The sequence below is a fragment of the Bufo bufo genome, chromosome 2, assembly GCF_905171765.1.
Source record: "Bufo bufo chromosome 2, aBufBuf1.1, whole genome shotgun sequence".
Taxonomy (NCBI): domain Eukaryota; kingdom Metazoa; phylum Chordata; class Amphibia; order Anura; family Bufonidae; genus Bufo; species Bufo bufo.
In genome coordinates this window covers 143034576-143050323 of record NC_053390.1, presented here as the reverse complement: position 1 = coordinate 143050323, position 15748 = coordinate 143034576, and the positions used below count along the sequence as shown (strand labels likewise).

At 42.7% G+C, this 15748-nt stretch overlaps 1 protein-coding gene across 2 annotated transcripts in view; it reads left to right on the top strand.

Annotated features, from left to right (window-relative positions):
- Nucleotides 1–15748, top strand: part of TTC37 (tetratricopeptide repeat domain 37) — a 188960-nt gene that overhangs the window by 113310 nt on the left and 59902 nt on the right. For both annotated transcript variants that reach the window (XM_040421551.1, XM_040421552.1), the window contains exons 30-34: nt 2013–2136; nt 4877–5098; nt 8463–8535; nt 10298–10351; nt 10432–10543. In XM_040421551.1, the coding sequence (XP_040277485.1) occupies nt 2013–2136; nt 4877–5098; nt 8463–8535; nt 10298–10351; nt 10432–10543 (585 nt within the window). The remainder of the gene's footprint in view (nt 1–2012; nt 2137–4876; nt 5099–8462; nt 8536–10297; nt 10352–10431; nt 10544–15748) is intronic.

Sequence of the window (15748 nt, the reverse complement as noted above, 5' to 3'; positions counted from 1 at the left end):
TCTCTTCACCATGGTAATTATTCTGCGATCATCCACCACTGTTGTCTTCCGTGGGCGTCCAGGTCTTTTTGCATTGTTGAGGTCACCTGTGCTTTCTTTTTTGGGGTGGGGTCAGGGGGGGAGGGTGGAAGGGGGGTCGGTTTGGACAGTGGCCTGATTGCTTGTATTCCGTTGTTGTTTTTCAAGAAAAATGTCTAATAAAAATTATCTGATTCAAAAAAAAAAGTGGGAATACCCCTTTAGCTGCAAATATTTCCAAAATACCATCAATGACAATACCATGAGCAGTAGGAAATAATAATAATTTATATATGGCAGCCAAGAGGCAGAGGTGCAGTGAAATGGGGGAGAGCAGCAGCCTGAACCAATAATGAGACAAGGAGCGGGTTTGAGACAACCTCAGATTGCCTGTAGACACCGGAGCTAAACTGTAGCTGTGTATTTATACTTTATATGGACAATGTCCTGTATTCTCTTCAGAAATTCTGGCCAAGTATGCGCAGTATTTTCCATTCACTTTATTACGTGATTCAGCGCCATCTGCTGTTCTAACATCTTCATGAACACCTGCCAAGTCTTCTGAAGCGCTGCACAGCAGGAAGACAGCATTTCCAGGATGTGCTCCAATGTTCAGAGCAGAAGCACTTGGGAGCACCCATTCTGAAAACACTGCCCCAGAGAATTCTGGGAATTATAGTAGAAAGCCAGTGTGGCCGCTGCAAGAACATACCCCACTATTGAGCCATTGTCATTAACACAGCAAGACCCCATGGGCTGAATGGGACAGCAGCATTTCCAATAGTGAGATAAAATCCATGGAGATTGCTTTATTTAAAGGGGTTCCCCGAGTGTTTAATACTGATGGCCTATCATCAGGATATGTCATCAGTGAGGGGTCTGACTCCAGGCAACGCCGACGATCAGCTGTCTGAAGAGGCAGTGGTACTCTGGTGATTACCTGTGGCCTCACTGCTTACCATGCGCAGTGCCCTCTATTGGATTGTGGCTGTGCTCGGTATTGCAGCTCAGCCCCATTCACTTGAATTGGACTGAGCTTTGCTTAGGCCACATAACTAATGAACATGACTTCACGGGTCTAGAAACAGGCCGCAGCCCTCACCGAAGTGTAGTGCTCTCTTCAAACAGTTGGTCGACAGAAGTGCTGGGAGTCGGATCCTACCGTCCTAAACAATCCTGAGTATTAAATACACAGACAGCCTCTTTAAGGGTCCATTCACACATCCGTGTATGTTTTGCGGATTCGCAAAACACTGACACCAGCAATGTGCATTCCACATTTTGCGGACCGCAAATCGCCGGCACTATAATAGAAAATGCCTAATCTTGTTCGCAATTGCCGACAAGAATAGGACATGTTCTATTTTTTTCGGGAACAGAATTGCGGACCCGGAAGTGCGGATCCGCATTTCCGGATCCAGGCAGCACATCGTGAGGCCCCATAGAAATGAATGGGTCCGCAATTCCGTTCCACAAAATGCGGAACAGAATTGCAGACGTGTGAATGGAGCCTAAATTGGACTAAAACATGAGGGGGGAGCTAAAATTTTATTCAACCGGAATACCCCTTTAAATATAAAATATTGCCATACTTCTTTTTAATATACCAAATTTGTGAAAATATACAGCATTGACGGTAGCTGTGGCCAGTAATTTATCCGAATCTATTTAAAGCTCTTGTTACTGAAGTTGTTCCTGTGAAATCCTTTTTACCATGGTGCTCTGTGTTATTTATCTAGATAGATAGAGCCATCCTCTAATTGGCTTGTATGAGGATCCAGTGTGTCTATAGTGATGGCCTTATTCATTAGAGACTTCTCTTTTATCTGTCTTATCTCAGAATTCCCAAACAGCTGCTTGTAAGCACTTCTTCTACGTCCGTCTTTTTTATGCCATCGTCTGGGCACCAATCGTTCCTTTAATATGGTACTCTATCAATCATGTCTCTAAATGGACAAAAGCCATAGTTCATATGTTTTCTTCTGTATTATTAGTTTACAAGACAGCATTATCTGTTGCCAAGACCGAGCAGGAGAAAGCACACATCCTCACCGCCATGGCCATAATTGAGTACAGCCTGGGGAACCCTGAATCCTCCAAAACACTCCTGTTTAAATGGTAAGTTGACGGATAGTGTTGAGGAGAGAAGGCTCGGAAGAAGTGAATATTTTCACCCTATCCTTTTGTTCTCCCGAGAGATAATTAACTGCCAGCAGTGTCTTGCAGTGGCTTTCTCCACTCTTCCTATTGAATACATATACATGTTTTGCCGAGCTGGACTTGTATGTGTATAGGGGAGTCAGAGAGATACAAGCTGTCAGCCAAATGTCCATTTGGCCGACAGCTATTAAATATATGTGGCCGCCCGGAGACTCAGTCAGGGAATACTAGAATTGTATACCTCTGATGGAAGTCTCCGACGTGCGCCCATATGTATGCATACAGTGGCACCCATTATTTAAAGGCCATGTACACCTACAGGGGCAATTTTTGTTTATGATTGCATTTTGGGCTAAAATAATTTTTTCAGTTGGTCTTTATTTAAAATATTCAGCTGTTCTGTCAAAAAGGGTTAAAGGGGTTGTCCGGGCTTTTACTATTGATGACCTATCCCGCCGATCAGCTGTATGAGGAAAGGGCGTGCACAGTGCGCACGTGCCATCTCCCTTCTCTCCTCCTGTCCGCTGCTGCTGTCTATGGTCATTGCAACTCCTTTATCTGTTTAGCTGTGTGAATCGTACTTTCACTTTCAGCCGGTCATCTAATAAACCTTTTGCTAAAAGGTCATAAACACTTATATAAGCCAGATTCTTATCAGTAAGATAAGAATTGAGCTATAATCAGTGTTTATAAGGTAAAAGATAAGGAGCCATCAGCTGAGCCGCCTGACTGGAAACAGGAAAAATACAGAGCTTGCTACTAGAGAATCTCAAGGCTGTACAGAGAAAGGGGCTCAATATTTTTTTTTAATAAAGACCAATTCAAAAATAGATTTTTAGCTCAAAATGAGTACAATGCAATAATTTTTAAAAATGAGCCCAAAGTTGTACATAGCCTTTAATGCTGTGTTATTTTTTGTTTTGAGGGGCGGCTCAGTATAGAAAAGTGCAGCAGTCTGTTTAGTGCACTCTTTTTTGCATCCCTCAAGTCTATAAGGCCCATGTATATGTACAGTGAAACTACTATGAGCTTTCATGCTGAACATACAGTATACTACACTGACAACCTTAGAAATCACTTTAAGGGATTGACCACTTTATATGTAATGCAGCACTGTGAAGCGCTCCCCTCTTGTCATCCAGGTCTTCTCTAAACACAGCCCCGCCACTCCTATTTTGAAAATGGCTGCTGATGAAGGGGCACATGACACAACCTTACCATCAGTGCCCCCCATTGTAAAGCAGTGTGCCTCTGCTAGTTTCCTAGTGCATAAGAGCAGATGAAAGTATTATGCCAAGTTTTCCTGTGCACTTGGAAACCTGGAAACATGCGAATCCTAAATGTTATATATTATAGATACCACCCTTACCCACTCATTTGTGCACATTAACATATATAAAAAGTGACCAAACCCTTTAAAGTCCCATTTATTTCAATAAGATTTTTGTGTTATCAGTTGACTGGCAGAACACTGTATTCTTCTAGGCCACTATATTATGCATAAAAAAATGGAAACCCCTTACAGATCCCATAAAAGGCAATGGGGTCTTGTTGAGAACCTGTCACCCCTCCCGAGTAAGGGTACAAATGGGTGTTACCATATGGGGGTGTAGCTGCACAGTGTGACATCATCCAATCAATGCTTCCACTGTCAGACTGGGCAGTGACCCAACACAGAGTCCTAAGAATAGATGCTCCAGAATTGTTATTACATGGAGAATGCAAGTACATGGTAAAAGAGACATGTCAGGAGTGGTGACGGGTCCTCTTTAAGATCTATTCGATTTTCATGTCCATCTGTATAAAACGGATCCATTATGACGTCTTATTAATGCTGTCTCCTGGTGACATTTCCTGTTAGCTTGTATGTACTGTGTTTTATCATTTGTGCCCTTCACCCTGGTTATTCATTGATTATATGTACTTATAGCCAGTCCCAGGCTCTAGATATGATGGTCAGAAAATGAAGAAAAACGATGGCACTTCAGGAGATATTTTAAAGGGAGTGTGTCCGCAGGCAGTTCACTGATGAACCAGGCACAATGCCTTGTAGGGCTAGCTGTAATGATCCTTTTTCTTTACTACTTTTGTATGGGGGTTACGCCTACACAGTCAGGCAACTTCGGGTGCTGTGAGCTGTCTGCGCCCAAGGCTGTCTGACTGCGCAGGCGCATCCCTGATACATTGTGGATTGAAGCCAGGTTAGGATCACGTGCCCTATGTACTGCACATCATCCCGGAATTGCCTGTAACATAATTAGACCGGGAAGCGCAGCACTCGCCCAGTAAGGTAAAAAAAAAGTCATCGTATTGCAATTCTTGTCAGACTCGCCATTGTGGGCGAGGTAAGATTTAAAAATAAAATAACTGGATAACCCCTTTAAATCTATATGCAGATGAGCAGTTAACTGCACCTGGGGCTGGCCCAACCACTCGATGCACCCTTGCTCCTCCTCCTTTCTCTGCCATCCAGTTAGGATCACTATGGAGGATCCTGGTACTGTCAATCCATAAGAAAGGGGAGCAGCTGGCAGAGGAAGCAGGAGGAGGGTGCACAGAGTGGCATGAGCCCATCCCATGTTTTATTAGGATTTCTATTGTGTGATGCAAAATATATTTTGTGTAATTGTGTTCTTTAGTAAAATATCACATATTGTTTTTTACGTTTTTATGCTGTTTGTTTTCTCGGTATTTACAGCTCTGTATTAAAGGAACCCAGCATGGAAAGCCTGCACGCTCTGTGTGCTTTGGGTCTGGCTAAGCGTGATGTAACGCTGGCAACAGCCGCTCTTAATGAGCTTCTCAAGCATGTTAAAATGGATTATAATGCCTATGAGAGGTGCCTTATTACATCTGCCATATATGCTTTACAAGGCAGGAATGTCGCTGTGCAGAGACAGGCCTGCAAAGCTATCCACAGGTTAGTGTGCCGCCCTCTGTCGCTGCAGACACGACATGATATCACCTTATGGTTATGGGCAACTAGAGTTTCTTATTGTTAGTAATAACTATTTAACGCCACTCTTTGCCAAGCTGATTTTAGGGATAATAATCTAACCCAGGGATCAGCTACCTCCGGCATTCCAGCTGTAGTAAAACTGCAACTCCCAGCATGTACCATTAGAGCATACTCAGAGTTGTAGTTTCAGCACAGCTGGAGTGCCAGAGATTGCTGACCCCTGTCTGTAGGCTGATGGTTCCAGATCTAGGCACTCTTATTTAGATCTGGCTGTTAGGGTGCCTTCACATTTGGCAGATTTTGTGGCCGAAAATCACTGAAAATCAGTTCCATTCATTAGAATGTGGCGGGAAGCACATGGATTTCTGCAAGCCCCATTAAGGTGAATGGAACTGATTTTCAGTCGTGAAATTTTCTGCCACAAAATCTGCCACGTGTGAAGGCATCCGTACTCACATGCTGATACTCGCTCTGCACTTCCATATCAGCATCAGTGAGCAATTAGGCACTTGGAAAAGGTGACCTCTAGAAGCCAATTAATCTAAAGCTGGTCTCCCTGCTTAAAAACTGACAATGTCAGTACCAATAGTGTGAATGTGAGCGCTGTCAGAGGGTGTGCAAATTTTTTTCTTGATGAGTAAAAATACTGCTCTTAGAATTTTTGAGTATTTTCAGCAAAGGAGTAGTATAAAAAAGCTTTATTTTTCTGTTGATGTAGCCGTATGAGAACTTGATTTTTGAGGGGTGAATTGTACTTTTTAGTGACACCATTTTGTGGTACATATAACTTATTAAATTGTATTACCTTTTTTGGGGTCATCATGGGGGGGGATCTGTTCTGCCATGGTTTTATGCACTTTAAATTTAAGCATGTTACTGTTATTCTGTTGCTCGTTTTTGGCCATTGTTTATGGGGCAGTTTAAATAACTTTACCGTATTTTCCACCCCATAAGACGCACCACCCCCCCCCCCCCCAAAATGTGGGGAAAATGCCAGTGCGTCTTATGGGGTGAATACTAGTGAGCACTACCTGGAAGCGGTGAATGCAGCGCTCTCTGGGCTCTGTACTCACCGCTTCCTGGTCCTTTGCCGTCGTTCGCTGTGCTGTGCTGTGACTGCGCACAGCGTGAGGACATCAGTGCCCTGTGACCTCATGCTGTGTTCGTCAGGTCACAGCAGAGAGTGCGGCAGGAAGAGATAGAGGTGGAACCTGGGAGTGGAGGCAACAGCATCCGGAGCAGAAGAGGTAAGTGGATTTTTTTATTTTATTTGTTCTGAGCCTCTGAACAAGAGGTCTGTACTGAGGTCTGGGGGTCATTCACATTCAGGGTCTGATCTGAGGTCTGAATGTGGGGTTTTATTCATAATGGGGGTGTTATCCGAGGTCTGGGGGTCATTCACATTAGGGTCTGATCTGAGGTCTGATCTGAGGTGTTATTGGGGTCTTATTAACATTGGGGGTCTGAGCTGAGGTCTAATTGAGGGTCTTATTAACATTGGGGGTCTGACTGGGGCTCTGATCTGAGGTCTGATTAACATTGGGGGTCTGATCTGAGGTCTAATGAAACATTTTCTTCTTCTTGTTCTCCTCCTCTAAAAGCTAAGTGCATCTTATGGGCAGGTGCGTCTTTTAGGGTGAAAAATACAGGTATATTATGCAGGTTGTGGCAAACACAGTGATACCATATATGTGTGTTTTTTGCCACTTTTACAAAATAATACCACTTTTTTGGAAATATAGTTTACTAGCTTTAACCATTTATTAACTTTATTCTTGTTTTAGTCCCATTAGAAGATATGGCTTTTCTAACGCTCTGGTATGCTTTGTATTCCAATGCATAATAGCTTATCACTGTAATACCCATACAATCATGTCAGGCTTGAGGCACTTGTTAGGCCCCCTGCTGCCATGGCAATGCATTGGCCCCAGGTGATTGCGTTCTAACTTCCTAGATGCCGGTGTCACAGTTGCCTGCGGCATCTAGGGAGTTAAACGTCCGGCATCAGAGATTTTTTTTTCTTTTGATAAAAAATAAATAAAATGGGATTAAATATTTGTCATACGTTTTCAGAATATATGTTTTCATCTGTGTAAATTTTTTATTTTTATTAATCTTCCATTTCAAATGCCTATATCAATCACATGCTTATTAACATTTATTTAAATTGGAAACCTCAAAAACCTTTAGTAGCCGTGCCCATGTACAGATGAAATGTTTTGGCAGAACTTGCCGTGTATTCGTTTACAGTATTTAGTATTTTTGTGGTTCTTAGTAAAGTCTCTTACACTAGGGGCTATACAACAGTAGAGTAATGGACCCTCAGTAAAAGGCCCTTACTTCTAGAGTCGATGTTTATCAGATAATCTGGAATATTTTCTAGATTCAAAGGAATATTTAGTATTTACAAATGTGAAAATGAGAAATGTTATGCATTATTCTGCTTTATTGCAAGATATAACAAAATGTAATAAATGTAGAGCCTTGAGGTGTCTCTAGAACATTATGCTTTATATTGGCAATTACTGTATGTTTCGCTTTATAAGAAGCTCCTAGGTTTTAGGGGAGGAAAATCTGAAAAAAATATTTTTCAGCAGACCTCAGTTCAGACCACCCATTCTTTATCAAACCCTCCAATCAGACCCCCACTTTCAGAATTCAGATCTGATCCCCCATGTTTATTAAACCTCAGATCAAACCCCCAATCAGACCACCAAACTTTATCAGACCTCAGATCAGCCCTGCCTCATCCAGATACACAGTCTGTATCAGACTCCCAATCATACCCCCGATCTGTATCAGAGCCAGTCAGACCCCCAATCCTCATAAGACCTCTAACTGCACTCATTGCTCCCTGGTCTTCTGCTGACCTCATGCTGCACTCTGACATGACGTTGCACACCGCCAGGTCATAGTGCACGCCTACGTGCATTGCATCCTGATGCTGTACCCACCCAGGACACAGAACAACGCGTTGCCTGGAAGAAGACCAGAGAGCTGTGAGTACAGCCAGTACTAGTAGAACTTCACTCACCACTCCTCGCGTCTCCTACATACTAATGAGCGCTTCCATAATGAAAACGCTCATTAGTATTTGCTTTATAAGACGCTTTGACATTTTCCCCCCGCGTCTTATAAAGTAAAAAATATGGTATTTTTTATAAATGTATATTGAATTATGAATATTGTTATTTTGTGTTATTATTCTACTGTATTTACTATGGCCAGGCTAAGTTTTTTCTGAGAAAGTGAAATAACCTTGCTGTTTGACTTCTGACTTCCATGTAATCTACATTCTTTTGTTTCTTGGTTTCCTTTTCATTAGCCATCCAGGGAATCCAGAGTTGTGGTCTCTGTTATCAAGGATTGTGCCTCAGTATGCTCCCAGGAATGCCAGGGTAAGGAGAATTGTATTTGTAAAAGCTACCATGCCGCTAAGCAGAAGGTGCATTCAACAGGTGCTGTCTTATACCCATGAAATACGAACTCTGGAGATTCCTTCGTTAAAGCACTCCTCTGTTATTACTCTTGGAATAAATCGACAGCTGTATATTACCATTCCCTTGTCAGTTTGGAATGTCCCTACATACTGACACTGTTCAATCAGTGCTGACAGTGACACTCTGTACAGGCACGTCTCATTCACAAGGGTATTTTAACACCCCAATGTCAATTTATTAAAGTTCTTTTTTTTTTAAATCTAGTAGATCTTAATTCACACTAAAGTTCCTTCAATGCACCATTAGGGCTCATTCAGGCGACCATATGAATAAGTCCACATCCGTTCCGCGATTTTGCAGAATGGGTGCGGACCCATTCATTTCAATGGGGCCGAAAAAGATGTGTGAATGCGCTCTTAAAGAGGCTTCACGTGCACCAGATTTCCAGATATTCTGATTTATCAGTCTGTCATAGAAAACTATATAGCCCTATACAACTTGTCACAGATTGCAGCACTTGAAGTTGTAAACTATGGTAAAAGTTACGCCATAAAGTATTGTTTGTATAATTTTTATATTTCACTGTTGACTTTTATGTAACATCTGGCCATGTATAAGGGCAAAAAAGGCAGGGAAAAGCATTTTTTCCCCATAAGTGCTGCGTGTGAAACCACTCATTCTCCTGTAAAAAGCAGAAACGATACTAAAGGGAATCTGTCAGCACCAAAACACCTTTCAAACTTGAGTAAGCAGTGTATATTGTAAGTGGTGCTGGGTCTAATAATGTAATTTTTATCTTCATACTCTCTTACATTCTGACACTGTGCTCCAACAAACCAGCAATAAAATGCATTGAGAGGACTCCCGAGCTCATGCACATAATGGAGAGGACTGAAAGAGGAGTCCTCTTAATGCATATTACTGCTGGTTTGTGGGAGCACGGTGTCGGACTGCAATGTATGAAAATAAAAATTACATAATCGGACTCAGCATCACTTGATATCCACCAGTTAAGACTGCCTCCCAGAGTTGGGACCCTCATCTATCATACATTTATGGCTTATCCTGTTGATATGCCAGAAATGTCCTAGATAGTAATACTACTTTAAAGGGGTTTTCTCATCTCAGACAATGGGGGCATATAGCTAGGATATGCCCCCATTGTCTTATAGGTGTGGGTCCCACCGCTGGGACCCGCACCTATATTGAGAACGGAGCCCCGAAAGTGAAGGAGAGTGCACTGCGCATGCGCAGCCGCTCTCCATTCATTTCTACGGGGCCGCCGAAAATAGCCGAGCGCTTGCTCAGCTATTGCCGTCTGCCCCATAGAAATGAATGGGAGCATGGGTTGCGCATTCACTTCTATGGGAGAGGCGGGGATTAGCGCTTGGTGGTGGACGGACCCCGGGAAATCTGGGAACCTCCAGCCACAGCGCTCCCCGCTCCGTTCTCGATATAGGTGCGGGTCCCAGCGGTAGGACCCTCACCTATCAGACAATGGGGGCATATCCTAGCGATATGCCCCCATTGTCTAAGATGGGAATACCCCTTTAAGGTTATACACACACACACCAACATATTGTTCACCACACATAGGATTTTTGGGGCGTAGTCTTCATATTGTAACTAAGCCTTTTCCTGCTTATGTTTTGGTCTTTTTCCAATAAAACTCTACAATTCTGCCATTTCATGCTTATATTCATATTGTTTTACTGAATAGGGTGGAGCAGCTGCCGGGATTGTTGCCCATTCACTTAACCTGAGTCAAGCAAAGGTAAGAAACCGCAATTGCTTTATTAAGAAATATTCCACAACTCTTCAAACAGCTACTTATTCCAATATTCTTCTTCTTAGACATCGCTGCTGTACACGGGAGTAAATGAATTAGCCGCCGGGTGTCTAGCATCTGACGACAAGAAGCAGAATGCTCTGAAAACATTGCAAAGAGCTGCACATTTCTTTCCAGGTATTCGGAAGCTGTGACATTTTACGCTGTCTGTGTTTTATTGTACATGAGCTCAGTAGGTGGAACCAAGACTGAAACGTGACACAGAAATTTGAGTGGTATGAAAGGCATATCTTCTGATCTTCAGTTCTTAAAGGCTATGTACACCTTTGAAGGCAATTTTTGTTTATGATTGCTTTTTACTCATTTTTAGCTAAAAATCATATTTTTGGTTGGCCTTTATTTTAAATATTGAGCCGTTCTGTCACAAAGGCTTAACTGTTTTTCTAACTGTGTGACTGGTACTTCCACTTTGTGCCGGTCATCCTATTAACCTTATCTCTACTAAGAGGTCATAAACCCTAAAGGGTGTATTAGACACCTCGATCACGCTGACGATTGTTGGGAGGGAAGCCCCTGCTCGCTTGCTGAGGAGACCACTGCTATTACATGCAGTGATCTCCTCCTCAGCATGGGGAGGAGTGGTTGCTTTGCCATCGCCCATCCCCATGCTTTACAGTGGTTTATTATAATTAGCATGATCTGCTGCCGACAAAACCTGATCTTTCAACATGATTAAAAATCTGGATTGCCCGATGAACAAGTGTTTGCCCGTTCACCATGCAATCGGCAGCAGTATTACACTGCAAGATGTTCGCTAACGAGCATAACTACAAAGGCTCGTTAGCAATCATCGGGCAGAGAATCTGCCCATCTAATATACTTTTTATTTAAGCCACATTCTTACCAGTAAGATAAGAACTGAGCTAAATGAGTGTTTATAGTGTCAGAGAGCAGAGATAAGGAGCCTGTCAGATTAGCTGGCTGACGGGGTAGAGAGAAAATTCAGATACTTCTATTACAGCATCTCAGCTCTGTACAGAAAAAGGGTTACATATTTGTAATAAAGACCAATTTAAAAATAATTTTTAGCTCAAAATGAGTTCAATTCAAGTATATTCTGTTATCCCCCCATATGTCACACCCTTTAATAATTGCATTTACCTCCTATTACTTCTTATATTAAGTTAGCTAGTGATTTATGTAGGGATACACTGTCTAACGAGTGCAGTCTGCGTTGCTGTCAGACAACATGTCCCCTGCAATATGTCTTCCTCAAGGCAGAAGATATAATCATACATTTGGGTCTGTTCACAAGTAATGCAAGCAGTGTGTGCATTAGCTCACCTAGAGAAACCCTCCAGCTGCACGTACAGGCAGGGTGGACTCCCATGTACAGTGTCAGCTATAACAGTGGACGTCATCCACCACTCAAGACACTCTTTACATGAGCATTGTTTTTTTTTATACAACAAATTAGGAGTTGTCTGCAGTTTTTGCCTTAGAAAATAACAGAAATCTATGTATTCCCATCTTGTTAAGCCATGGCATATCACTAGCAAACAGTATGTCCTCTCTTTATGACTGGTGGTGGTGCAACCTCTGGGACCCCCACAAATCCTGAGAAAGGTCTGAAGTGCTTATTTAGCTATGCTTCTCCTTTGTTTTCCCTGCACATTGGCACTCCCGATCACTTGAATGGGGATACATCAGCGTAGCAGCCTCATAGGTTAGGCTCTATGCCATATAAACCAGGAGCATTTCCCCCAAGTATATGCTGAACGTGGAAATCTCAAATCTTGACACAGCTGCAGGTCCAAGAGGTGGGACCCGCATCTAGCAGACGCTTACGACCTATCGTGTGTACATAGTTAAATGCCTGTGATGCGAATACCCCTTTAACTATGTGTAAATCTGTCAAAATATATGTCTGCTAGAGATTTGTTTCCATATTCATTTTAAGTAACTTAGGATTTGGCCTGTTCATAACTGGATATACAGGTTGCTCTTCATAGACTTCATTTTGATCCAGCAGCGCCCTCTTGTGTACACTCACGTGCAGCACATCGGCTATGCAATGCATACAGCCCAGCTCTACTCATAATATAACTTGTAGCTTGTCTTTTGTGGAAACAAATGTCATTCTATCTTATTTTTACATTTGCAGTTGTTCTATTACATATCTTTTCTATAGCTAATTTTCTTTTTACACGAATTTATTTATTTTGTGGAGAAAATCATTTCTCCAATTGGTTCTATTGATCTATCTTTTTTCGTTTTTGTTCTACAGCCTGCTGTGCTTCCTATGTGAGTTTACACAGAATCCGTCATCTGACGGATTTTCTGTAACTCCTCCTGTGTGCACACGGGAGCGCGCTATCTCCCCCCGTTCACCCCCACAGTAGCTGCCAGGTTCGGCACACATGAAGCCCCGCCTCTCTCCAGAGAAGCCCCGCCCCTCACTGACATCTCTCTCAGCAGGAGCAGCTCCAGACTACATTGTGTTTACAGGACTTGTGGTGATGTCACAGTCATGTGATCAGCAATGTGTGTGGGAGGAGTTAGGGGAACACAGGCTCGGTGTAGGACTGTGCTGGTGGAGAATGCAGAGGTACTTTATGTATGGAAGGTGTGTATAAAGCAGGGCTATGTCAGTGTAACCAGTCTATTTTACATTTTTCTGTGTGTAATGTGCACACAGTAGTTCTATCTGTGTAATGGACATGTAGCAGAACTATGTGTGTAATGTGTATATAGTAAACTATCTGTGTAATGTAAATGTGGTAGAGCTGTGTATGTAATATGTACAGTGGATATAAAAAGTCTACACACCCCTGTTAAAATGTCAGGTTTCTGTGATGTAAAAAAAAATGAAACAAAGATAAATCATTTCAAAACTTTTTCTAACTTTAATGTGACCTATAAACTGTACAACTCAATTGAAAAACAAACTGAAATCTTTTAGGTGGAGAGAAGAAAACAAAAAAAAAAAAAAAAATAATGTGGTTACATAAGTGTGCACACCCTCTTATAACTGGGGATGTAGCTGTGTTCAGAATTAAGCAATCACATTCAAAATCATGTTAACTAGGAGTCAGCATACACCTGCCATTATTTAAAGTGCTGATTAACCCCAAATAAAGTTCAGCTGCTCTAGTTGGTCTTTCCTAAAATTTTCTTAGTCGCATCCCACAGCAAAAGCCATGGCCCACAGAGAGCTTCCAAAGCATCAGAGGGATCTCATTGTTAAAAGGTATCAGTCAGGAGAAGGGTACAAAAGAATTTCCAAGGCATTAGATATACCATGGAACACAGTGAAGACATGAAGTCATCATTAAGTGGAGAAAATATGGCACAACAGTGACATTACCAAGAACTGGACATCCCTCCAAAATTGATGAAAAGATGAGAAGAAAACTGGTCTGGGAGGCTACCAGGAGGCCTACAGCAACATTAAATGAGCTGCAGAAATATCTGGCAAGTACTGGCTGCGTGGTACATGTGACAACAATCTCCCGTATTCTTCATATGTCTGGGCTATGGGGTATAGTGGCAAGACGAAAGCCTTTTCTTACAAAGAAAAACATCTAAGCCAGGCTACATTTTGCAAAAACACATCTGAAGTCTCCCAAAAGCATGTGGGAAAAGGTGTTATGGTCTGATGAAACCAAGGTTGAACATTTTGGCCATAATTCCCAGATATGTTTGGCGTAAAAACAACACTGCACATCACCCAAAGAACACCATACCCACAGTGAAGCATGGTGGTGGCAGCATCATGCTATGGGGCTGTTTTTCTTCAGCTGAAACTGGGGCCTTAGTTGAGCTAGAGGGAATTATGAACAGTTCCACATACCAGTCAATATTGGCACAAAACCTTCAGGCTTCTGCTAGAAAGCTGAACATGAAGAGGAACTTCATCTTTCAGCATGACAACGACCCAAAGCATACATCCAAAACAACAAAGGAATAGCTTCACCAGAAGAAGATTAAAGTTTTGGAATGGCTCAGCCAGAGCCCAGACCTGAATCCGATTGAAAATCTGTGGGGTGATCTGAAGAGGGCTGTGCACAGGAGATGCCCTCGCAATCTGACAGATTTGGAGTGTTTTTGCAAAGAAGAGTGGGCAAATCTTGCCAAGTCAAAATGTGCCATGCTGATAGACTCATACCAAAAAGACTGAGTGCTGTAATAAAATCAAAAGATGCTTCAACAAAGTATTAGTTTAAGGGTGTGCACACTTATGCAACCATATTTTATTTTTATATTTTTTCTTCCCTCCACATAAAAGATTTCAGTTTGTTTTTCAATTGAGTTGTACAGTTTATAGGTCACATTAAAGGTGGAAAAAATTCTGAAATGATTTATCTTTGTCTCATTTTTTTACATCACAGAAACCTGACATTTTAACAGGGGTGTGTAGACTTTTTATATCCACTGTATATAGTAGTGTCAGGTGGGCGCTGTGTGTGGCAGCAGTGGTCTTAGTGTATGACGTTGGATAAATGTAAAATTGTCTACATTTATTTATGCACCGGAGACTAGCAATGGTTTCCCTGCAGAAATATCTGCCTCATAACGTTACGTGGGCCTATGCATTATATATGTGAATTACCGCAAAATTTGTACTCCTCCTCGGCTAAAAATACTCCTCAAAATTGTTAAGAGGAGTATTCTGCTGTCAGCTGTGATATACAGCTGACAGTCTGCTTCAAACTGCAGACATAACCCCTTTCATGCCATGGTCCTTAGGGACCGCTGTATGGAAGGGGCTAACCATCGGGCCGCTGCTCTGCTGTGGCAGCGGCCCGATGCCGTCCCTCTCCCCACCCCTTCCCCCGCCGTGTAGGATGGCCGCCCTCCATATAAAAGCTGTCACCCCCCCCCTTCAGGATGGCAACAAGCCCCCCTACCTTTTAGGATGGCCGGCACTGCAACAAGCTCTCCCCCTCCCTTCAGGATGGCTGGTGACGCAACAAGCCCCCCTCGCCCCCCCTTCAAGTCAAGGTTTGCAGAGCGGCAGCGGGGCAGAGTGTTAACTGTAACATATAGCTGACACTCTGCTTGAAACGGCCGACATCAGTGCTGGTCTTTAGGGACCTCTGCATAGAGGAGATAACCATCGGGCCACTGCTCTGCTGTAGCAGCGGCCCGATGCTTGAAGAGTAAACTAAGGGAAGGAGCTCCCTCCCCCATTGGGCCGCTGTGCTGCTGTGGCAGTGTCTCAATGGTTACCATGGCAACCGGACGCCTTCACAGGCATTTCGATTGCCATGGTATAGCTGGTCCTGATCAGGCTTACTGTGAATGACAATACACTGCAGTACACTATACAGTGTACTGCAGTGTATTGTAGAGGCATCAGACCCACTGGATCTTCAAGAA